This window comes from Engraulis encrasicolus, chromosome 10, assembly GCF_034702125.1.
Source record: "Engraulis encrasicolus isolate BLACKSEA-1 chromosome 10, IST_EnEncr_1.0, whole genome shotgun sequence".
NCBI lineage: Eukaryota > Metazoa > Chordata > Actinopteri > Clupeiformes > Engraulidae > Engraulis > Engraulis encrasicolus.
Genome location: NC_085866.1, coordinates 29728661 through 29754798, shown reverse-complemented (window position 1 = coordinate 29754798; position 26138 = coordinate 29728661). Strand labels below are relative to the sequence as shown.

Below are 26138 nucleotides of genomic sequence, written 5' to 3'. Positions count from 1 at the left end.
GATGAACGTTTTGATACCAGAGAATCATCTTTTTAAACCCATGGTCTTAACACCTGTTGAAGATGAAATCATACCCAGCTTTATCAATAGACAGCCTAGGCAATTGCATAGGGCCCCACCAAAACTATGCACTGTAGGGGCCCCCAATAATCAGCCCAGCCATTGGCAAAATCATTCAAGAGGGACCCATATCTTTATTTTGCCTAGGGCCCCAAAATGGGTAGAAACGCCTCTGGACGAAATGAATCATGAATGGGCAAATAGTTGAGACATTTTACAATTCAATCGCGGCTCCTCTTCATCATGCTTTCCTACTGAAAAAAAGTTCTCATTCATTGTTTTGCACCCTTGACACAAATCACACACTTTACTGTTCCTCCTCACAAGTATTTTCACGTGGGGTAAACGAGCCAAGGAGGTATGGAGGTGTAACATTTTTGTCTGAATCTGAATTATTCTGATGTGAGGAAAGTATTAGCCTGATTATCATGACTTTCAAATCTCTTCGGAGACTTGGTCTGACCAAGAGCATACCAACTAACATTCTCAAACGGCATAGTTGACCTACCCCCCTTGGTTTGCTACTGGTCGAGGGAAGAACAGACTGAGCCCAAGTTTAAACCCAAAAATCCTTAGTCCCAATAACGTCTCTGCTTAAACCATGTCACTACCTTGAACACGCCTCTACCCAGGACCATTAGTGATGCTCAAAGTTGATTGCTTCCTGACAAAGCAGATGGAGGTCCCGCTCCAGGGGGAACCCGATTCTACCTGAACAAGCAATTTCCCTGAGCAGCATGTGTAGCTGAGCCGAAGGTGTTGCCTCATTACAAGGGCGGAGCCTGGGTAGGAAAGTATGGCACACAAACTGAATTCATATGCAGATTTCAAAGCCAGGATAATAGTTTTTTTTGTTTATTGAACAAAAACACATTACACATGGACTGTTTGACAGAGGAAGAAGAAAGGTGTTAAATTGACTGTGGCAATTATTTCCTTGACAGAACACTAAATGGAAGCCAGCTCCTAAATAAAGAAACACTCTACTAAACTACTGTCTTATTCCAAATTGACCTCTGCTTTTTATTGTTATACTACATACAGTTCATGGTACATAACACATATTTCTAATAAATAACCTTATTTTAACAAATAAAGGTGCATTACATTAATAAATAAATAAATTTAAAAAAATTAGCCAAGTCAAAAATAATATCATTATTGTCCCACACTGGTGATACAAAATAAGCATTCTCTAAGGTGCTGATTACCCGTATGGTATGCGGATATATATATATTTTTATCCGTTTACACATAAACACGACGTGGATAACAAAAAAGAAAATAAAAACTTCATTGTGACAGGTGCGTTTAAGCCCCCTCAAAGGGATATTTTTGAAAACCAGAGGTTTGAAAGGAGATTTCTAAAACTCCGTTAACGTGGAGAATTCATTACTGGCTGGGTTGGCTGTCCACGAGGTAGCTCAGTTGGGATGCTAACTGAACCATTGGGGTCAGGGTGTCTGACTTGAGCTATACCCCTTCAAAAGAAGAATTGGATGAGATGGTTTGCTCTGTACTTAACTCCCCTGTGAATCTACACCATGCATTGATTCTCGAACCTGCCGCCCTTCACTGAGAAAGTAAACACGTAATTACTTGGCTAGTTGACAGCTGTGGTTACAGTGCAGATTCCCATAGGCCGGCCCTGCCGTGGCCAACCGGTGGGTCACTCCCCTGCCATGCGGCTGACCCGGGTTAGATTCCCAGCCCGGGTCCTTTGCCGACCCCTCCCCGTCTCTTTCCCAATTCGCTTCCTGTCAACCTCCCACACTGTCCTATCAAATAAAGTTGAAAAAATAAAATAATCCCATAGGCCACTGGCTAGCAAACATGATCTTAATTGGAACATATAGCATGTCACCAGCTTTTAGGCGTCCCATGTAGCCAGAATTGGGACAATGACTAAAAATATCACTAACCATCTCATCCAATTCTTTGTACGTAATGGTGTTGCTCAAGTCAGATGCCCTAAACATAATCACTCAGACAACAAAGTTAGCAGTTGTTTTTTTCCCTCTCTGCTTGTCATATCCAACCCTACTCAGCTACTTCTCGGACAGCCAGCCCTACCAGTGAGTCATTGTGAATGTTTGTGATGGTAGATGCAGAAGTAGTCAGCACAGCGTGCATGTGCTTCTGCATGTGCTGTCACAAACACGGCCTTTCTCCACCTCTGAGACAATTACCTAGCAAGACCACCCACCTCATTTGCATACAGAGACAAGACTGAATACAGAAAGTAGAAAAGTGCTCAAAGAGCGCATCTCCACCCTCTGGTGGACAGAAACACACATGCACTGCAAACAAAAAAAAACGAACGCACTCAAAACAAATGCCATAAATGCCATAGCCATACATGGAAATGTAGGAGAAATAAATGTAAAAAAGGAATGACAATGAATACATAAATTAAAAAGAAAGACATGGCATACAAAATAGCATATAGGAAAAATATGTGTAAAGAAGTAGAAAGAGAAAAGGGAAAATTCATTATGTAATAATGTAAATGTATATAAATACAACAGCAAATAAAAATGACTCATTCCCCATGTGATTTGTTTTTTCAAAATCTATTCTTTGGTGCATTTTTGGTCATTTTTATTTTATTTATGAACACATTGTCACATGTCTTTCCATGCATGCATATTCATTCCTAAATGTTTCATTTTTTTGTCCTCTATACTTAGGTCCTAGCTGCCTTCTGATCTTTGCATAGCTCCTCCCTTACAGCTCTATGGTGATCATAGGGTCACAGTCGCGAAAATATTCTTGGGTCTCAAAAGGGAGTTGCAGCAGAAAATGTTTGGGAACTGCCTTACAGAGGGATCACGTCAATCTTTATGGGTAAACCTACAAAATTACGAAGAAGTCAAATACATATTTCCATAACAGTATTGTATGGTTTTCACTTCTGATCTGATCTGATCTGTCTTTTGCCTTTGTACTTCTAGTTTGGCTCTGCAGGCCAACTGTACAGTGACCTTGAACACAGGGCTGGACTGGCCATCTGGCACAGTGGGGCATTTCCTGGTGGGCCCCTCACCCTATTGAGCCCCTATTTTCAGAAATGTTTAAAAAAACTTTTTGGGTTTTTTACATTTCGGAAAATCGAGGCCCACCGGGGAGTCAGTTCTGCGTCGCTAATTATGAGGGGCCCCCTTTAAGCCAAAAGTGCCCGGACCCTATTTGTCCCCCCAGTCCAGCCCTGCTTGAACGTGACTTTGCAGATTTGGAAGCAAAGGCAGGGAAGGCGTAAAAGCGTTTCCACTATAGGATGGCCATCTGTGGAAACTCACTCGGTTGTGTTTTCTTTCCGTATAACTAGTGTCCTCCGCCACTTCTTGTCTCTCCTGAAACCCAGTCGAGGATGATGAAGGAGATGCTCATGATCATGAAGATGAAGCCCAGTGCCGCAAATGCAGCTGCCTGGAGAAGAAAAACACAAACATGGAAAAGATGAGAGCACACACACACACCCACGTGCACACACACACACACACACGTGCACACAGACGCGCGCGCACACACACACACACACACACACACACACACACACACACACACACACACACACACACACACACACACACACACACACACACACACACACACACACACACACACACACACAGACACACACACACACACACACACTCGTCTCTCACATACACACACAAAGACTTTTACTGAAAATATTCCGTAGTATCGGCACAATACAGTACAAATTCATGTCTTCATGTCTTCATGTCTTCTTTAGCCAACATTTGTATGCTAGGCTGAGTCAGCTGAGAATGTAATGTAATAACAATGTAATGCATTATACAACGTGACATATTGTATATGACATGTTAGAAAGTTATTTTCAAAGGGCTCCTAGACTAGCATTACAACACATACCCTAAAGAAACACCATGCAAAGTCTGGCACCATGCAAAATCACTTCCGTAACGGTAAAACTGCTCACTACTACAAAAGCTCAGACCAAACCTTCACCCTTGAATGTGGCATGTTCTGAGATTGGTTTCAAAAGACTGCTCAACCTGTTATGACTGAGACACATTTATTCTTTGTAATTGTCTTTATCTGTACGTTCAGTTGACATCTCAATGTCAAAATCACTAATGATTATTACATTTCAGGGGTGTGTTTCTCAAAAGCATAGTTGTTAGTCAGTTAGCAGCTTGGGTAGTTGCCAATGAGAAATTGCATTGCAAACAACAAAGTAGCTAATGTAGTTAGCAACGCTGGTTTCGAGAAAAGCACCCCAGGTGAGCACTTACCCCAATCTTGGATTTGGACTTCATTGGCTCCTGTTCCTCAGGGATGATGCGGAGGTAGAATATGCCGGGCAGGATGAAGATGAGACTGGGAGCAGACGTGGCCCCTAAGTATGCCACAACAAAAATAAAGTTAGAATAGAATAGAATAGGCTTTATTATCATGCAAGCAGGCAGAGCTGATTTTACCATTAGGCAGACTAGGCAATTGCTGAGGGCCACACCAAATCTGCACTCTAAAGAGGTCCCTAACAGTCAGCCCCGCCACAGTAAATGCTAGCAAAAAATAATTCAAGAGGGCATCACGTCCATATTTTGTCTAGGGCCCCCAAATGGGTTGAACCGTCACTGCAAGCTAGCCTGGGAACTCCCATACTGCCTTTAGTTCTACACAATCGTTCCGATCTGAAAGACAGTATGGGGACTCATAACAGACCAGATTATGGTCCCTGTCTCTGCCTAATCAGAGAGCGGGACGGGTGTGTCATAATGGCGAAGTATTCCGACCTTTACAGTGTCTCCAGAGAGAGTAGAGAGAGAATCTCTGGTGTCTCTGTCCAATCAGAGAGCAGGGCAGGGTGTCATAATAGCCAAGTATTCTGCCCCCTACGGAATTTACAGTAGGCAGGTCACCAGACCTAATCTCACTTGTGATTAGGTCTGGTGGTAGCCAGGCAAACTGCAAGCATGAAATGTGTCTTTGGTCTCACTGTATACGAAACAGTATGAGTGCATTTTAAGTAAAATTAGTCAAATACTGAACTAAATACAGGAGGGCAAATTAACAGAAAGTCCCACAACTCACCAATGAAACCGAAGATATCCCGGATGTTGGGGACCAAAATGACCAATAGGTTTACAACGAACAGGATGCAGATGGCCATGATGATGTGGCGCGCCCACGTGAACGGCTTATCAGGAAACAGCAACTGCTGTAGTGCCCTGCGGATCTGAGTAGAGAACAGAACAGGAAAGACTAGTTCATGCATCTAAAAAGGAATAATTAAAGAAGCACTCACCAGATTTCTTTTTGATTTTTTAATCGCCTTACAGACGTTTCGGACTTACACCCTTCCTCAGTGTTCAATTGTGATTTGATCAAAACCAGCAAGAGAAGTTATTTGGAAGACATCAAGCATCCAAAAGATGGGTATATGGGTGTTCAAATATGGCTAAAGGCTTAGGATATGGGGGCTAGAACATTGCTAAGGGAAAACCGCAAAAAAACATGTTTCAAACCTCGAAAAGTGGAAAGGCAACCAGGCTTGACAGGGTTGAAATTTTGAATGGCAGTGAATGGGCGTTTTTAACTAAATCAGTGAGAAGTATGTTTTCAGACTTTGATCAAAACTGGTCAGAAGTGCTATTTGGAAGATTAATCAAAGTTGTGCAGTGAGTTGTGGCAGTTATGATGTAAGCGAACCATTCAAATATACAAGGGGGTGCGCAGTTTTCCAGTATTCCGCCTCGGTTGCCTTTCCACTTTTCGAGGTTTGAAACCCCTCAAGCATGTTTTTTTTTGCTGCCTTCATTTAGCAATGTTCTAGCCCCTATGTGATAATCCTTTAGCCATGTTTGAACACCCATATGTTGGGTGCTTGATACAAGTTATTTTTTTTTACTAAAGCAACCCATTCACTGCAGTTCAAAATTTCAAGTCGATTTTGAATCTAGGGTTAAATCTTGACTTTGTAACCTAGACAAACCCTAGCAGGAGAGAGTATTTTTGCCTGAGGGATTGAGGGAAAGTATTTTCGTCAGAGGGATTGGTCTCGTGTCAGACCACAGGGGATTATTGTGCCAGGGACCGGAATGACGGAGATCATGCCTGTACTGGTACAGTATGTAAGCTATGCTCAGTGCTGGACTGAAACCGCAAACCTGCCCATGCATTAGTGGTGTCAACCAGAGCTGGACTGGGGGAGAAATAGGGCCCGGGCACTTCTGGCTTAAAGGGGCAACCTCATACTTACTCAGAACTGACTCACTGGTGGGCCCTTTTTTTCACATTTCTGAAAATATGGACCCATGAGGGTGCAGGGCCCACCGGAAAATGCCTGCTATGCCAGATGCCCTGGTGCCAGTCCAGCCCTGGTGTCAAAAACAATCAACTCTGCAATGCATCGTGATGAGGGGCAGGACAATTCAATAATCGATTCGGCAAATGCCATAATCGATGCGGCATATATTTTCAAGTTTCAATATAAGTTGGCATTTTTGCAGCAAATTAACTTCAAATTAAATGAAAGCATTTCAAAGCATTAAAAAACTGCAGGACTGATACACACAACAGCCAATAAAATGTTGTTCAGTGACTGCTTGTATTGACTCATGACTGATGAAACAATTGAAAGAAATGTAATTTCAAATTCTTTGTATGACCAGTGCATGTAAAGAAATTGACAATAAAACCTACTTGACTTGAAAAANAAAAAAAAAATTGTCTTGCTTTCCATAGAAATGAAATGCATTGCAATGCATTGTAGAATCAGACTGAATCGTTTCAAATTGAATTGCTACCTCCCGAATCGTAATCGAATCTTAAGAGCAGTGCCAATGCACACCACTACTGTGCATTTTTTTTACAGAGCAGCCCCTCGCCCCCACCCCCATACTACAAATATGACAAGCTCAGGCCACTGACATATTAAGGATGCAGCGATGGGCCGCCCCGTCTAAATTGTAGGCCGGCCTCTAGGGGAAAATTTGAAACAAACAAACAAACAAAGAAAAAGCATTGGCCCTTGATGATCGGCCCACCGGGGGAAAAGGCCTGTGTGCCAGATTACTAGTTCAGCCCTGTCTGTGCTGACGCTGTTGGGGTTGTTGTATTTTTTTAGCAACTGGCCCTCAATGTACTGTAGAGTAGAGGAGAGGAGAGTAGAGTAGAGTAACTGTATTGATCCCCGGGGGGGAATTAAGGTGACAAGTAGCTTACTGTACATAATACACATATACCAGTTTTCCACCAAAACCCGGCTGTGCTGTGCCGTGCTGTGTTGCGCTGTGTTGAGCTGAGCGAGGTTGTCATATCAGAATGGTTGGCTTTTCCATTGGAAAATGTGCAGCACCCAAGAAGGTGGCACCTAAGGCAGCACCTAAGGGACCATCTGACATTATGGAAAGCTAAAAAGTGTCTACACCAGCGAAAAACTTTTGCAGACATTTGCACACAAATCACTGCACAACTTTGATTAATATTATATATAATTATTGGAATTTAATTAGTTTGACCAGCATTGAGGACTTCGCACAATCATATGGCATATTTTTGCCTACGAGGGTATACCTGTAGATAGCGATGTACACTGTAAAAAAAATCACATCAAATTTACAGTGAAAAATTGGCGGCTTTGGTTGTACAGTGACAATGTATTTGGCTTTATGGTCAAGAATGTTAACATCTACAAAAACAACAGTGCTCTCACCCACCCTCCTACTTGTTACTGTCCTGCCCCCTCATCTTCCTGACACCATCACTGAGGTACCCTGACTGTGGTACTGGTTCCCTCCCCATCCTCCACCATCACTGAAGTACCCTGCCTGTAGTGCCCCGCAGGCAATAATAGCATCATGGTATATCAGCCCATAGTACTCAGATGAGGGTAGTTGCTGATTAACAGACTGATTGGAATGGGGCAGCTTGTTCCTGGCAAGAAAGTTACACGTTAGAATGCTAGATACTCACTATCATCACTTTCTTACAAGGCTTAAATTTTAGTTTAAAAAAACAGAGAACATAACAGAGAGAAAATAAAGAATAGTCTACAAAATTCATGTGCAATGTGCTATTTTTGTGCTTTCGTTGACAATGATGATTAACAATGTTGGGGAACATAACAGGCTACATGTCAGTCTCGGGCAGAAACTCAACTTTGATTATTTTATTATCTCCTCAATGTTATTTATTTATAAATCACTATTTTCTAAATAAACATTTCAACATCAACGTTGGTTAGCCTATTAAATAGGCTAACTTATCAAATATATGTCCATGGAGACTGACCAGTAGAGCTGATTTATATTTTAATGACAGATATAGTAATACAAAAGAACTGGAGATGGGAATGTGGACAAAACTACAAGACTATACTTTTGTCGGGGAAAGCGACTGCATGGTGGACTATACAACTGCTACTGAAACGTGAATGGAAGAATTGACCTGCTCCCCATACCCAGAGGAGGGAAAGACTACAGGGATGAATAACCCTGGCTAAATGCAATCGTTTTACTCTTTCTGCCTTCATCCGTAGTTTGTTTAAGTGCCTTTTTTAAAGTCCCGGCGTGAAGACATGGGCCGTGAGGTCACGCCTCTTGACCAATCAGTGGGCTGGTTGTCAAGATACTGTTCAGCTCGCTTCAGCCAGCAAGCTGGCTTTAGAGCTGAGTTGAGCTGAGTTGAGCGCAAGTCGAAACGCAAAATGTTGGCGGCTGAGTTGAGCTGTACCGGGAAAATATATTCAGTGAAAATGACCCAATAGTGCCCACATCGACATTTCAAGACACAAAACAGAAGAAAATTGTGCAATTGTGCAATACCCTTGCTGACCAAACCTTGGACTCAAATGATGGACTCAAAGTACTTACTATATGGACTCAAAGGATGATATGCCCTTATTCACATGTGCCACCAGAGCTTGTTATGAATGTACTGTGTAACCCTATACCCTATATGAATGAATAAATATGAATGTACTACCTGTGTAACCATCTACCACCCACCCCACCCTCCCCACCCTACCCATAAAAGCGATACAAAAGTTGATCACACAAAAAAGAATGCGTGTTGACAGAAAAATATATGATAGTACATTAGTGTGATGTAGAGGGGGCTGCAGCAGACCATCTTACCGGAAAGAGGACCACCGGCACAGTAAGGGTTACTGCCATCAGCACAGCCAATCGCACGCAGAGGACCAACGTGTCTGTCTTGCTGTAGGTGTGAAGGAGCTCTGACTCCACATGGTCTGGACAGATAAACACACATAGAAGGATCAGGAAGTGCGCTCAACACCTTGCAAGTCTGCTGCTCTACACTGGGTGCTTGACTTTGTCAATGAATGAACTCAAATCTAATATATATATATAAATATACATGTATATATTTACTAGGAATAAAGAAGCACTCATCAGATTTCTCTTTCTTTTTTCAATCACCTCACAAATGTTTCGCCTATGAAGGTCGTCTAGGACCGAAACGTGTATCAAAGAAAACCAGCGAAATGGTCAGTGTGCGGGAGTTTTTAAAAATATAGGCTATCAAGTTTAATTAAAATCTGTGCCAGTCAGGCCCGAAAGTGTCACACATAAATTTCACACAGAATGACCCAGTTGTAGACTACAATCTACAACTAGACACGCACCATAGGTTATTAATACAGGGACTGACTCTTTCTAAGTCACAAACAGTTATTATATTGTCAGTGAATAACCGTGCAAACAGACAGCCGGGGTTGAACGCGTGGAAAGTGGCGGAAGTAATTTACTTTGAGTTGAAGAGCAAGCGGCAGAAGTGTCAAAAGCTGCAAAAGCGTTTCTTGCGCCGAGGGTGTCAAAAGCCTTAAAATAGAAGTTGAACTTCAGCTAAAAATATGTAATGAGCTCGGCGCCAGCAAGCGTTTTTCGTAACATGCTCGCTCTCCGTTTTCTCTCTCTGTCTGTCCGCACGGTAATTACATGGCCTTTCTGAAATCAATATGTCAGAACTCTAAATAGTTTCTGAACAAAGATTGCGCTTAATGCTCACACAAAGTAAACACTCAATTACATGATTTGGTAAATATTTTGACTGCTTAATATTACTCGACTACTGTACCTTAATTTCTCATAAGCTAATCAATATTTTTAACATTCGTCTGTGGTAGTCATTGGAGTATTAGCTGTACAAAAACAAGTTGAACATGAAATGACTAAAGCCAATGAACATTCACTATGTTTACATGATGTTTTTAATTCCGAATTACTAATTCAGAATTAAATAGTTCTGTCGAGTTTATTTTGATCGTTCCTTTAATTGGGAATTAAGAGGTGTTTACATGACGTATTCAAAGCGGAATTAAGCTTTATCCAGAATTAAAGTCTGTTAATTCTGAATTAAATGTCTCATGTAAACGTAGCTTTAAACGTAGCTCATGTAAATTATAACTTATGCAAAATACAGTATATTATCATAACCATACCATAAAAGGTGAGATAGCCAAACACAGCGGTGAGTAGATACATGATGAACATGGCAGTTATGGAAATATTGGTGACAGTCTGCATACGTTTCTTTGTTGGCCTGCACAGAGGAAAAAAAACAAGGTCAATAAGCAACAGCAGAATGACCTCTATTCACAATTTCTGTTGACAATTCATTGGATGTTGAGACTATTTTTGATTTTGGGACCGGTGACAGAACATATATCTGTGGTCTCTTGGTCTCAACAATAGGCAGTAATATGTAAACGGTTAGGAGGTCAGACTTCTAGTCTTAAGAGTTGATTCCCAACCTGCCAGGTTGACGGGGGGAGTAATTAACCAGTGTTCATCTTCCTCAATGACTGAGGTATCCTGAGCATGGTACCATCCTACTGCACTGCACCCTTGGGGTGCCATTGGGGGCTGCCCCCTTGCATGGGTGAGGCATGAATGTAATTTCATTGTGTGCAGTGTGCACTTGTGTGCGGTAGAGGGCTGTGTCACAATGACAATGGGAGTTGGAGTTTCCCAGGAGGGCTTTCACTTTTGATAGTCTGACCATTTTTGAGGCTGAGGCAGGATCCTAGGCTATTTAAAGACAACTGAGGCTGCATGACATCTATGAGAATAAGAATAATAAGTAAATCATACATCAATCATGAGATCAATAAATTGGTTATGATGCCAAAGAAGAAATATTACTTTTATAATTGCCTATTTTTATTTCACGTCTGTTATATCTGGGTAAATGTGTATTGTATGTGTTAAATCTTCGTTTTTATCATGTCATAGGCAATACAATCTGCTTAGTGTTTACCTCATTTGCTGACAAAAAAAATCCCATTGGGGACAATAAAGTGTTTAAATAACTAACTAACTAATGATATTTACTTTCATAATGACACTAATTAAGACTTAAATGCATGCTGGGTATTGTGGTATCAGCGGGCCACCGAGGGACGTACTTGTGCAGCTCTGTATAGATGGGCAGGACCTCAGGGTGGCACACAAATGCAAAAGCCAGAATGGGGATGGTGTAAGCTGTCTGCAAGACAAACACATACAGTACATGTCATTATCAATAAGTGTTTGTTTCTTTCTTTGCTACAATACCGCTTTACTTACTGTACCATTGGGTCCCAGGCAGGTCATAAGCTTACACTTAGCTTGACTTGGGAACCTTTTTCTCCATGCTGTTATACTTAATTCATGACATAAAATTGAAAGCCAAAAAATAATACTGGTGTGTGAAAAAAAAAAAAATCATTCATTCATTTATTCATTCATTAACTGTTATTTGTTTGTTTTGAGATTAGTAGGGAAATCAAAGAGGAGCCTCTTCTTACCTGAAGGTTGATGGTGAACATTTTCGCTTCACACGTGTCATCATGTGCCCCATGTGCATCATGGGAGACCATCTTCATCGGCGTTGGCATGGTGATTAGTTCCTTCGCCGTGGTGGCTGAGGTGGTGTAATAGTCAGTATTGTCAAGAGCCATGTCGGCAGTGGACGCAGTTGTGACATCAGCGACCGTTGTCATCAAGGCAGTGGTTAAGTGCTCGTCAGACAAAGTGGCTGAGACGGTTTCGCTGATCAAGGGGTACAATGTACTTGTAAAATGTGTGACGTCCTCCACCAGGTCGGAGAGCTCGGGCAGGGCCGTGGTCAGAGTCTCAGCAAGAAGGGTCGTGGATTCGTGAGTATCAGCAGCGAGGGCTCCCGTGGTCGTCTCCATGAAGTGCAGTGTTGTGGTGGAGTGCCATGGGTGCTCTGTGCTATACATGAGCTCTGTTGTGCTATTAACATACGCGTCAAACTCAGGACATTCAATGACAAACTTCTTGTAGATGACCTGGTAAAAAAAACAAAAAGATTTTTTTTTTAAACCATAGCAAATACTGTAAGTTGGACATTTAAACCCTCTCTACAGTGCTTGGTTTGGGGATCTGAAGAAAGGAGGGAAGAATAAGTGTGAAGTTGTTGGATTAGTGAAAAGTATACATACACCAGTGACCCATGTTCAATTCCCAGCCCAACCTAGCAATTATCATGTTTTAAAAGTAGCCATGGTATGTGTCGGTAGGTCTAACAGCATGGCATTCAATGTGTTGTAAAGCAGGGGTTCACAACCTATTCAAACTTGGGACCAACTTGAAATTTTTGCAACAGTTCGGGGCCCACCTCTGACCCAATAAACAATAAAACTCAAATCAATAGTGAACAGCGGCACACACACAAATATTACTTTGATTTTTAGAAAAGTATGTCAATGTCCACTTGTAATATTTTCAAGGCCTACAATTTGAGATTCAGTGTTGTAAAGCACATTTGTTCCGCATGCATTGGTGCTCAATACCACATGATACTTGGCAAAAGGAAAAGGATAACGAGCGTTCAAAGTCTTTTCTCCAGATAGAAGGGGTGCATGTGCGTCTGGTTAATCCTTTTAAGGCTTCATAGAAAGATGACTGAATCCAAAGCACTCATTCGAGTCTAGGTTGTAGTTATAATGAAAGCCCTTTATTTTACATTGGGGTAAACAAACTTCAAAACCGCGTCATCTTACTACATGATACTTACTGAGATGAGGAAAAACACCATACATGATAGAGAAAAGCCACTCGTATACCCCAGGTAACCTGAATAAAGAAAGTATGCAAGATGTTATCATGTATTTCATATACCAACACAGATTAGTAAATAAAAACAAAGTCACAACAAATACATTATTGAAAGAACTTTGAAATGCATTGAAAGTACTTTAAAATTCATAAATAATGAGGCACAGGGACATTTCCAACATCTTTATGTCCTCCATGTCCTACGTATACTGTAAATCATAATTTCATTTCACCTAAAGCATGTGATCTAAAGGGCAACCCCCCTCATGTGGATGTGGATACAAATAAAAACCCCAAATGGGATCTTTTTTAAGCCGGATTTTTGATATGCAGATTTCAAAACCAATGTGTTTATAAAAAGATCCATATACTGTATGTGTAAACAGCTTCTCATGCTTCTTTTCCACTGCCGGTTTTCTGGTAGGCCTACAGATCGACAAAAAGCGATTCGGACGCCACTTTTTGCTTTTCGAATAGGCACAACACAGCTCAATCATAAAGCAAAAAGTGGCAGCCGAGTTGCACTGTGTCGAGCTGTACAGTAGGTCTACCAGAAAACCGGCAGTGGACAAGAGGCTTAAGAGGTCTAATGTTCAGCTGCTAATGAGCTGCAAGAGATGATGCATGGACCTACCCAGCTGCTTCATGAGAGCCAGGGGGAGGATGACCACTGCGCTGACGATGATGATGAGGTAATTGCCATTCATGTACCATTCTCTATAGGGGATACAGGAACGTTTGAGCACACGTCAATCAGACATGATGACATTAAAAATTAGTTATATTCATGGGGTCATTGATACCTCATTAATTCAACCAAAGGATTAGGAAAAAATCCATCAAGGTCTGGGGTGCGTTTTCAAAATCCTTGTGAAGTACTTACCCAGTATTCTCGGTTTGCCCCAGAAGTGCTTGGATGACAAGAGGTAGTTCTGACTTCACGATAAACAAATAGCTGGACATGGCTGAGGGAGGAGAACAAAATAGCAAAATAATGGCTCAAGTATGCCATGTAGGTATACGTACAGGGCCGGATTAAGATGGCCTGGGGCCTCTAGGTTACAGGCTGCAATAGACTGTCCCATAATCTTGTCATCTTGTCACAATTCTGAAACTTTTTAACTTTTTCCAATCACCCACCCATCAAATCATTGACAACTCAGAGAAAATAGAAAAGAGCAACAAAGAGAAAATACAATAAAAACGCCATAAAAAAACAACAACATAAAATTAGGATTAATACTAATAATGTTAGCCCATTTAGTTCATACACAATGTAGAGATCAGTAGTATTTTCCCATTTGTTAATTTAAAAATAGATAGACCCAATAAAATAAATAAATATATAAATAAATAAACAAGGCAAAGCATACATATCCAATCTTAGCTTTGTTGCATCTGAGCCCTATCTCACGCCTTTCGTAAAGTCTTCACGAAAAAAATAGAGTAATTTTCGTGGTGCATTCACATTATTGCCCGCCTTTCGTAAAGTCTTCACGAAAATAATAGATTAATTTTCACGCTGCCTATTCACTTGAATTGCCCCACTGCTGCTATGGTTATCCAAACGTCTGCAGGGGCGGGGAGGGGGTGCTGACAGAACACTGCTGATACACTCGGGACTCACTAATTCGACGCCCTTTCGATACTTACGCCTTATGTCCCCTAAACCTAAACCTAAACCTAACCATAACCTTAACCCTACTTAACCCTAAACCTAACCCTAACCCTAACCTTAACCCTAACCTTAAGCCTAACCTTGACAAATTGCTTGTTTGAAATGTTTGATTACCATATGACGGTAGGCTACCGAAAGGGCATCAAACTAGTGGGTCGCTAGGCAACAGTCGGGCAATTCAAGTGAATAGGCAGCGTGAAAATTAATCTATTATTTTCGTGAAGACTTTACGAAAGGCGGGCAATAACGTGAATGCACCACGAAAATTACTCTATTTTTTTCGTGAAGACTTTACGAAAGGCGTGAGATACGGTTGGAGCATCTACACTGTACATCCCCCCACCAACACCCCCCACCCCCACCCCTCGTCCCAATGCTCACTCGCTCACTCACTTGCTCACTCGCTCACTCACTCACTCACTGGCTCACACACACACACACACACACACACACACACACACACACACACACACACACACACACACACACACACACACACACACACACACACACACACACACACACACACACACAATTACTATACACACACTATAAGCAAATTTGATCTTTTCATGAATACGTACTGAGTAAAAAAATATTATTTACTAGTATCACCAAAGTTCAGTAAGTTTTGCTGCTAAAAATCTCTATTTCTAGAAATTCAAAATGGCGGACCATGGAGAAGATCCCCCTTTCATGTATGAAAACTGCAATTTTCCCGGTCATATTGAATACTTAAAATTTGATGGTGGTAGTCAGGGCTTTGAACCGTTATTTTTTTCCAAACGTTCCGTTCCGAACAGAAACGGAATTATAACGTTTCCGGTTCTGAGTTCCACCAATAAATTGACGTTCTCGAACCGGTTAGAACCAAAAAATATTGTTCCCGGAACGGTTAATTTCGTTCCTGTCAGCTGATTACTCCCCATAGGCCTAACTGACGTTAACCAAGAAAGACAGAAGTGCAAATGAGTCTAAATGAGCCTAAATTCAAAACTGTTTATTCAAGCGGATGAAAAGAATATCCTCCAGAATTTTGTCATTCAGGGACGACCTAAGCGGAGAAGCAGAGAATAAACCTCAATGATGAAAATGTGCGCTCCACGCTGACTTGGGTAACGGGGAGCACTATGATGGACATTGTGAGTTTGTGCATATTTGAAGCGGCCATGGATGCCCAATTACGCCGAACATTGTCGGTGCGCTTTGCACACGCTTCCCTGCAATGTCTTACAATAATGCAATGCAAACTCTGTCCTTTCGTATGGCAGTGGTTTCTCTTAATTAAGATGTGGAGTGAAGACTTTGTAATCTACAGCTCTCTCTCCATTCAGTCAGAGAATGTCTGATGTCACACAGGACGTGAACCTCAGCCGCCATGGTAACGTGCGCAGGCAAATAATGACTTTTTTTGTTTGTTTGAGGAACGGTATTAACCGGTATTAACCGGTTAACATTATTTTTAAATAAGTGTTCCCGTTCCAGAACATAAAAAATAATAACGTTTCCGGTTTCGTTTCTGTTCCCTGTAAAATACAAAAAGTTCCTGGTTTTCGTTTTCGTTCCTTGAACCGGTTCGAAGCCCTGGTGGTAGTAAGTATTTGTTTGTAAATGGCATCATGGATTCTGAAAATCTGGAACTACGAAAAATATTACATGGTGCAGCTTTAAATGATGCGTGCAATGCTCACCTCCAACGTTGTGCACAGCTATTATACAGGCCGCCACTACTTTTCCTGGCTGTCCAAAGGCCCGTTTTCCCAGCTGTTCGTACGCCCTAATTCCTGAAACAGAAAAAAAACCCTGAATTTTCAATGTGATAAAATGTCAGCTGCAGTAGCTTGAATTGCCACGGGTTGATCTTTCCAGCTGGAATGATCAAATTTCGGAAGTTCTCCACTCCATCCCCTCAGATTTGTCATAACTCTTCGAGCAACGTTCTGAGAACATCGCACATGATGAGGGCAGCTTTTAGCTGAAGCTGAAGTTTTAGAATTGATCTATTAAAGTGAAAGCCCATTGGGAAACTCCAACTCCCATTGTCATTGTGACACAGCACTCCACAGCACACAGGTGAAACTGCACACTCCACACAAGGAAACTGCATTTATGCCTCACCCGTGCAAGGGGGCAGTCCTCAATGGCACCCCTAGGGAGCAGTGCGGCGGGACGGTACCATGCTCAGGGTACCTCAGTCATGGAGGAGGATGGGGGAGAGCACATGACGAAGGCAGCTTTTAGCTGAAGCTGAAGTTTTAGAATTGATCTATTAAAGTGAAAGCCCATTGGGAAACTCCAACTCCCATTGTCATTGTGACACAGCACTCCACAGCACACAGGTGAAACTGCACACTCCACACAAGGAAACTGCATTTATGCCTCACCCGTGCAAGGGGGCAGTCCTCAATGGCACCCCTAGGGAGCAGTGCGGCGGGACGGTACCATGCTCAGGGTACCCCAGTCATGAAGGAGGATGGGGGAGAGCACTGGTTGATTACTCCCCCCAGCAACCTGGCGGGTAGGGAGTCGACGGCAACCTTTGGACTACAAGTCTGACACCCTAACCGCTTACCCATGACTGCCCATCGATCATCATAGGCATCCCATAGACCCCATGCCATAGATTTCTTTCAGACAAATCTGACGGGGGTTGAGCGGGGACCATGGTGATTGATGATTCCAGCTGGAATGTGTTACATGTGACCGTTTATTGATGGTAATTTGAAAATAAGTCAAGAGTAAAGTCCTCTTACCGACGACTCCTGCACTCTTGAGAAGAAGATGGATTGAGTAGGAGGATAACACTGCAATGCATATCAATAGGACTCTAGGGGGACACAAAAGAGGTGCCAGTCAAAATAAAATACGCGCAGACATTTCATCACATTCATATACAGACATCCTGGATCAAGTTTAAAAATCGACATATTTTCTCCAGCCAATTTGTTGAGCCAGTGTATGTCAGGCTTAAGATGATCTGTTCCAATACTTTCGCTCACCTAAAAAAATCTGTGGTGTCATACAAATGGCAATAAATCCGAAATGATTTTAACACATCTATTCACATCCGGGTGCAAATAGCAACAATGGTTATTCACACCCGGGTGCAAATAGCAACAATGGCTATTCACACCCGGGTGCAAATAGCAACAATGGCTATTCACACCCGGGTGCAAATAGCAACAATGGATATTCACACCCGGGTGTAAATAGCAATGTTCACTATACACACCCGGGTGCAAATAGCAACAATGGCTATTCACAGCAAAAATGTCTATTTACACCCGGGTGCAAATAGCAAAATTGGCTATTTACATCCGGGTGCAAATAGCAACAATGGCTATTCAGAAACGGGTGCAAATAGCAAAAATGGCTATTCACACCCGGTTGCAAATAGCAACACTGAATATTCACACCTGAGTGCAAATAGCAATGTTCACTATTCACACCCGGGTGCAAATAGCAAATGTCTATTCAGAATCGGGTGCAAATAGCAAAAATGGCTATTCACACCCGGTTGCAAATAGCAAATGTCTATTCACACCCGGGTGCAAATAGCAGCAATGGCTAATCACACCCAGGTTCAAATAACACAAATGATTATTCACCCAGGGGCAAATAGCAACAATGACTATTCACACCCGGGTAAAAATAGCAAGAATGGCTAATCACACCCGGTTGCAAGTAGCAGAGATTCTGTTCATATTCAGAACCTCCAAATGTCTTTGGACAACAAAAATAAGAGAGTGTGGCCTGCTGTTCCAAGACTTTTGGAGGGAATGTAGTAGGAGCAGTTGTTTTGTCTAAAGGAAAGATCTTCTATCATCTCATCCCAACTGTAGCCTAGCAACTGTTCCTGTCTCTCTATCCACCTTATTATCCTGCCTAGTATTAACCCTGCTCATTTCAATATTTGTTGCTTCTAAGGTCCTCCGTACGTCGGTTCCAACAGCACTGCGGAACAGCACTATTCAGCCTTACAAAGGCAAAGTGCAGTACGCCAACATTGTAACTGACAAAAATACCTCAAAGCCTTGATATTGGATATCATAGCTACGGCAAATTTGACATATTAATATCTCTAAAACGGGACACATTTGCGCCATACAGCTTTGTCACACGATAAAGGAGGTGTAATGAAGACCATTGTCAGTTTTAACTCAATTTTGAAAATATGTAGTTTCTGCACTTTGTCTTTGTAGGTCAGTGTACTAGGAGCAATTTTTTTCGTCTAAAGGAAAGAGCTTCTATAGTCTAATTTCAACTGTATCCTAGCAACTGTTCCTGTCTCCCTATCCACCATATTATCCCACCTATTAACCCTGTCTATTTCACAGTTTATTGTGCTACAGTATAAGGTCCCCCGTACGGGGTCAGCTCTATGTTCCCACAGCCCATTGGTCCCACAGCCCGTTGGTCCCACAGCCCATTGGTCCCACAGCTTATTCTTGCTGCTCCATGTTCCCACATTTTTAAGAAATTATTCAAATATCGTCAATATGTCCCACAATTCTATGTTCCCACATTTCCAAGTAAACTAAGAGAACATGCCTTTCTCCCCGCCATGGGACATAGGGCCTAAATTTGAATAAATTCTTAGAAATGTGGGAACATGGGCCAGCAGGTATAAGCTGTGGGACCAATGGATTGTGGGACCAATGGGCCTAAAAAATAATGTTAGAAGTCTTAGTGATGTGGGACCAATGGGCTGTGGGAACATAGACACCCTCCCCCTCCGTATATCTGTTCCGACAGCACTGCGAAGCACTATCGGTTACGACAATTTCGGTTACCACTGCACACAATTTTAACACAGCAGAGCATGGATAATCAATGGAACAAAATAGAACTCATCCCTAATTGGCAGCCGACATCTGCGGACATCAGCGTCAGTGTACGGGGTTGTATTGAAAACAGTGGAATCGATCGTCAGCAGAGCAGCGCGGAGACGCTCAGGAATTTCCGGTCCGATAGTTCCGACTGGGCCGCCTATAGATGATTTAGCACTAGCAACCGCTATCATAATAGTAATGGGGCCACCCTTGTAACCATAGATTATAAAATGGATAGGAATCTGAATCGCATGCTCAATTGCCTATCATCACTAACTCAGCTACTGTACTGTATATCATAAGAGCAAGCTGGCATATCCATCTTACTCCAGTAAGCGTCAGCATTTATCTGCAAAGATAATGACAGTGTGGATCCCATGCTATTCTTTAATCTCATTAATCTTAATGCCCATATGTCCAGCCACCCGTAGACCTTTGTTCAATTGCAAGAGGTATAATAGCAGCCTCTTTCTCACACCCATTTGTTTGGGTGCCACCTCTGACCCAGAAAGGTTTGTGAGCGTAGATGCACCATTGGCCTATCCAGGCTACACCCTCCTAGTGACACAACACCTTCGAATCTCAAATTGAGATTTGATATTATATGATAACCAGGCTACCTTTGGCCTGTCGCAGCAAGTGTCAAAGCAGCTATGAATGAATGGCAGTGAGAGTGAATGTGTTGGCGCATTCTGGCCAACAGAGAACCGTGCTAGTACTCATTCCTAACCCACCTAACCACCAACCATTGATGGGCTCACGATTACAAACAAAAAGTGTTTAAGGGTTGGTTCGTGATGGCAACCGTGCAAGGACAAGCTGCTGCAAACACAAATGGCAAGTTCTTTGGTTCGTACAGTGCCAATAAAAAGTGTACACACCCCTGTTCAAAGGCCAGGTTTTTTGTGATAAAAAAAAAGACTTCAAAATTTCACAACATTTTCTATCTATAACCTAAACTATTAACCTGTACAATGAAATCGAAAAACAAACTCAAAGCTTTAAAGGGAAAAAATAGAAAATGCGTGTTTAGATTAATATGGTTGCATAAATATGCACACCCTTCAATTTATACTTTGCTGCAGCACCTTTGGCTTTTAGATTAAAGGTGGAAAAAGTTGTGACATTATTTGTCTTTCTGTCTTTCTTAGAAAACCCTGCCATTTGAACAGGGGTGTTAAGGCTTTTTATAGGCACTGTAACTGGTAAGGGAATGGGCACCAGCACTGTTCTGGACAGCCAGAAAACAGGATGTTAGGGGAACAACATTCATTTATCATTGTTATAATGCATCCAAAAATACAGCCAGCATGTACAACATGCGTTGTATTTAGACTTTCTAATTATTCCGTATGCACCTTTATAATACTCTTACAATAATACAATTTATTTTATCACTGACTGTGTTTTGTGCCACAGTGACACCCGTCCTCTCTCGCTCTCGCTCTTACTCTCTCTTTGTCTCTTTGTCTGTCACTCACTCACATACATTAACACATACACACTCACCACGTACACACTCACAGAGATGTTGACTTACATGAACAGGACAATCCCGGTATTAGACATTGCGTAGGCAAGACCCAGGATTCCACTTCCCATGATGGCATTACTGAGGTTGAACACAGACATCCCAAAAGATGTTTTTCCCTCAAACTGTTCAGATAAGAAGAGGAAATATGACACCACTGAGTTACTTTGTTGTATCGTAGATGGAAAAATAAACAAAAACAAACTTGCTACATACTAGTAAATAATGGTTCGACAACAAAGGTAGCCTACATGGTTATGCCAATCATCAGTTGATGCCAAAGCAGCAGGTTAAGAAACTGTTTACATGTACATACCGGTTAATACTTTTGAAAACACATTGGTTTAGGCCTCTCGTTTTACATGAAAACAGAGTTAGAGATTGCACGTTTTTCCACATGTCGTGTTTACACATAAATGGATAATAAAACCCCACATTAAAAAATATCAGCATACGTGTAACGGGCACCTAAATAAGCATTCTACTTTTTAGTAGAATCCTTATTTTAACTGCTGCTTTTCAAATAAATGTTTCAGCCATCATTTGAGTTTCTAAAGCACCTGTAGAAGATGAAAAATTGTGTGGTAAAATGCCAAAGGGATTTAGCATAATACACAACAGAGACGTAATAGCCTATCGGTCAACAGGGGCTGCAATAACATCAAAACTACCATTTCAATTAAACAGTGTAACATTAAACATGAACTATTTTGCACTCACATCTGTGAACTGGTCCACTTTCTTTCCATCAGCTGCATGTGGTATGAACTCCTCACGCTCTGCACTCTCCACTCCCTCAAACCTGAACAAACACGTACGGCACAGTGAGACAGACTCCTGATTCCGTCCTGGTCACATCCTTGAGCAGGGAAGTCACACTCAAATTGACTGAGGGCTAAAATCAAAATCTAGAACAAGTCGTGGGCTGAACTCAACAAATGGGCAAATTGTGCGTACATGCACTTGATACTCATAATTACATTTCACACACACTCTTTCCCATCATATTAGTAGGCCCTACATGTAGTTCAAACGTGCCGGCACAATATTGCATATGAGTGTGAGGTTCCATTGGCCATTGAAAATGTGCGGACTCCTCACTCCCAAAATGCCCCCCTTCTGCTTACCCCTCCTCCAGAATGATCTTCTCTGGGGCCAGGTCATCAGGGAGGCTGTGGCCATTGGCCATCTTCTGTAGCTCCATCACTCACACGCCCTCAGCTCTGCTGCTAGATGGAAACCTGTGATATGCTACACACAAACATGCAGACACAGTAAACAACCGTAAAGCTGAACACTGTGCATGCACTGTACACTGCACTTATCTGTAAGTTTTACTAAATTTAGGAGATTCACAGATGAGTCAAATAGAAATGTTTCGATTTCTTCAATTGTACCCAAAAGGTATCGCTGTTTGTCTGCTGATTTGGCATTACCTTTTGGATGTTTTTGGGAATAAATTAAGATGTTTTTTTAAAAAAATGTAAACAAACACCTGCCCCCATTACAATGACCAGGATCTCGGAAAAGGCCGAAGAAAAAGAAGAAAAATCTCAGGTACTGACAGTGACAAGTCCACGGTAGTGTGAGCATTACAACTGCATGTTGAAATTGGCTGAAGTTACCCTTTAAGTAAAAGTATCTTTACGTGGTTTAAATCCTACTCAAAGTAAAAGTAAAAGCAATCTTACTACCTTCACGTTTTAGGATTAGACTCAGGATTGCCAATTTCTGCTTATTCTTTTATTCACTTTTTTGTGAAGTCACAGGTAGTAGTGGAAAGTTTTTTGGGGGGGGTTCTTTGTACAGAGTCAGGCTCAATATTGGCTTCTGCTCTGCTGATGATTTGAAAGTGTTTGCATGTTTGTAACATTTATATTTAAAAAATCAGTACTTTTTGGTCTTTATTATTATAGGACAGTATGAGAGTAGACAGGACACGATTGGGAGAGAGAGAGATGGGGGAGGGCTGGGAAATTCCCTGGCCGGACTCGAACCGGGGATCCTGTGGGCATGCAAGCCCAAATGTGGTTGGATTAGCGCGCTGCGCCTTTCTGAATTTCATCTCTCTTTTCCCTTGCTCACCCTTTCAAGTTCCAACAAAATGTTACAATGCTGTATTTGACTCCCAGGGTCCCTCCCTCTATCTCCATCCCCTTCGCATGCTTGCATCTTAGCTGTCACACATTTGCTTGCTCATAAAGCTGCCTGGCTGACTTCAAACAACGCAAGGCCAATGCCTCTCTGTCTGTCTGATCACAAGCCTGTAATAGGTACTTGCATGTGCCATGCATGTGCCACGTGTGTAGTTAGTACAAACATTCACTCCCTTCTTATACTTTTTTAGTCTTTGGCTCCTCCCTTCGGTCTTGTTTTCAGGGCACCAGTTGCTTATTTCTCTTGCAACATCTGACAACACAGATTCAGACTAGCACTGTTGGTTGCAGTGGTAAAACATTATACAACGCAAAATACACTGCCTGTGCAAGGACAAAGTTGCCACTAAAAGTAGTAGGTTGGACGTCCATTAACTCATTTTAGCACATGCACTGTCTCGTTGCATGGAGTGTTTTTAACTCAATGCTTCTTGAAGGTTGAATTGATTGATGTGTCTCCAGGCAGCTGTGCAATGAGGGCCTGGGCCATTTTCCAACCCTATTCCATCTCTCTCCCACTCTCTTCCCATACTTCACCACTTCTATCATAGTGAAGGCAAAAAAGATACAAATGTGCACAGGCACGCACGCATGCATGCACGCGTGTCAAAATCCTACAGTAGTCTTGTTAAATAATGATTGAAATAAGCGGAATACCATTTTTATTCATTCTTTTTAAAATTTCCACTTCAACATTTTCAGCGTAGTACAACCATTCTATGTGAACGGTGAAGGATGACCATGGTTAATAAGTAACACATATGCATTTACAAGAATTATGCAATCTTCATGTGGTAACATAAGAATACATACAGCGATGATGAAGAATAGTTAACTTACAACCCATTGCAAAGAATAAATGTAGGCCTTTTAGCTGTTTCTTCTTTATTGTGCATGTTTAAGCAGTAGAAGGTAGAAGCAACCTGCTTTCAATAAAGGTTTACTTTAATATACAAAAGGAAACAAAATGCAGCCTTCCTCCCTGCTTGCAGGACGGGATGTAAGAGAAGTGGGCCACTTTTGTGATATGTACCATATAAGATTTGTGTATTGCCTCATATGATCCCGTCAGTAAGCTTTTTGTATGGGCTGTTTTTGAGAAGTGCTTCGCATCACGTTTAAAAACAGTACGCCACAGGCCGGTATATTCTGGCATACTGTTTTTAAACATAGCCCAGCCAGATACCACATCACGTTCCATTAGATGTTTGATGAGTGAATTGAGTGTCATGAGCTACATAGACAAATCCATATTGACAGTTATTTTGACGAGAGTAACTTAAGTAATGCAAAAGTAGTGTGATGCCATACAGTAATAGTGTAATGTAAGGTCGTACTTTGAAAGGACAACATGTCGTCAGTAATACACTGAGTTAGGGGAGGGCAATATGGCAAAAATGTTGTATCACGATTTTTTAACATGAAATCTCGATTTCGATTTTTTATCACGATCTTCCATCCAAAAAATAAAAACAATAAAAAACAACTTTCATATACTTGCAATTTGTAATTTGCAGTCAATAAAATGTTAACACACTGATGATACTCTCATAAAGTGTAGAATTGGAATACAATAATGTAAAGAATAAAGTGAAGACAACAACACAAGTGAGAAAACGTCACTCTGATACTGATAATAAACATCCTCACTGCAAGACGATCTATACGATTTCTCCACTTTGGCAGATTCGAGACGATCTTTTACTCAATATCACGATTCACGATTTAATATCGTCATATCGCCCACCCCTACACTGAGTTGGCAAAAGTAGCCTTTTTTTTTTCTTTAGTTTTTATTTTTCCCCTCCCTGACTATTACCTGTGTTATATGTGTCTTTAAATGTCCATGTGGGCATTATGTGTATTTACCCGGGCATGTAAAGCTTGACACCTGAATTTCCCCTCGGGACCAATAAAGTTACTCCACTCTACTATACAGTCAATCTACGTCATTAGGTACAACGGAGTGAATGATGTAACAGCTATGTAATATCACATGCTAGTGTTTTACTGTAGGCCTAGACCATGAAATGACGTTTACTTTTACTTTTGACACCTCTGGCAATGCATTGGAGTTTTTCAGTAAGTTGATCAACACTGCATAACAATAAGAAATATGAAACAGAATGATCCATGTAGGCTTTGGGCTATACAACGTCATATGTGGCGCATACAAGTGGCCCATGTGTCATGTTCCTCATATATGAGTAAACCACAATAATATCAATATACTACATATTATAGAAAAGCAATGATATTGTTGATTTTCTATACATAGATGCTTTTCTACGACTTTATATCTTCTACGACTACATTGACAGTCATACAATTTTTTGCACACAACTCAATTACATCAATTTTACATGTCCCCTTGGAACATACTATAAGAGTTTTGTTCCCTAAACAGTATACAACTTTAAATATTGTTTTATGGAGCAACAAGCATAGAGTATCTTAGCCACCCGGATGCCAGAGCTGCATGCCAGTCACCCATGCCCGATACAAGATTCACACTGTATTGATGCTTCCTTAGTTTCAGTATTATACTACTCACCAAAATAGAATGATGTGGGTATTCCTTGTTCTTCTTAATGCTGTTCAACCACTGACCATGTATTACACCCAGCCTCCAGTCCAAGAAGTAGTGAAAAATCAAAATCAAAGATCCATTTGGAGAACCTCTTGAGAGCGTCTGTGGTATAAATCCCAAAGCAGAGGAAGAGAGGACTACGTAGGAGATACAGTAGGTGGCTCAGCTTAGTTCATGTCAGTACAGTCAGTACAAGACAGAGAGGGCGG

At 41.5% G+C, this 26138-nt stretch overlaps 1 protein-coding gene across 1 annotated transcript; it reads right to left on the bottom strand.

Annotated features, from left to right (window-relative positions):
- Positions 1 to 3191: 3191 nt before the first annotated feature.
- Positions 3192 to 25963, bottom strand: LOC134456182 (sodium-coupled neutral amino acid transporter 5-like). The gene is made up of 16 exons (XM_063207578.1): positions 25894 to 25963; positions 22311 to 22434; positions 21904 to 21985; positions 21193 to 21308; positions 17574 to 17647; positions 16512 to 16604; positions 14026 to 14107; positions 13777 to 13859; positions 13102 to 13160; positions 11867 to 12373; positions 11486 to 11565; positions 10520 to 10620; positions 9192 to 9307; positions 5146 to 5290; positions 4344 to 4447; positions 3192 to 3489 (listed from the first exon to the last, which is right to left on the bottom strand). The coding sequence occupies exons 2-16, from the start codon at positions 22385 to 22387 to the stop codon at positions 3385 to 3387; spliced, it is 1824 nt and encodes a 607-aa protein (XP_063063648.1). The 5' UTR covers positions 22388 to 22434; positions 25894 to 25963; the 3' UTR covers positions 3192 to 3384.
- Positions 25964 to 26138: the final 175 nt, after the last annotated feature.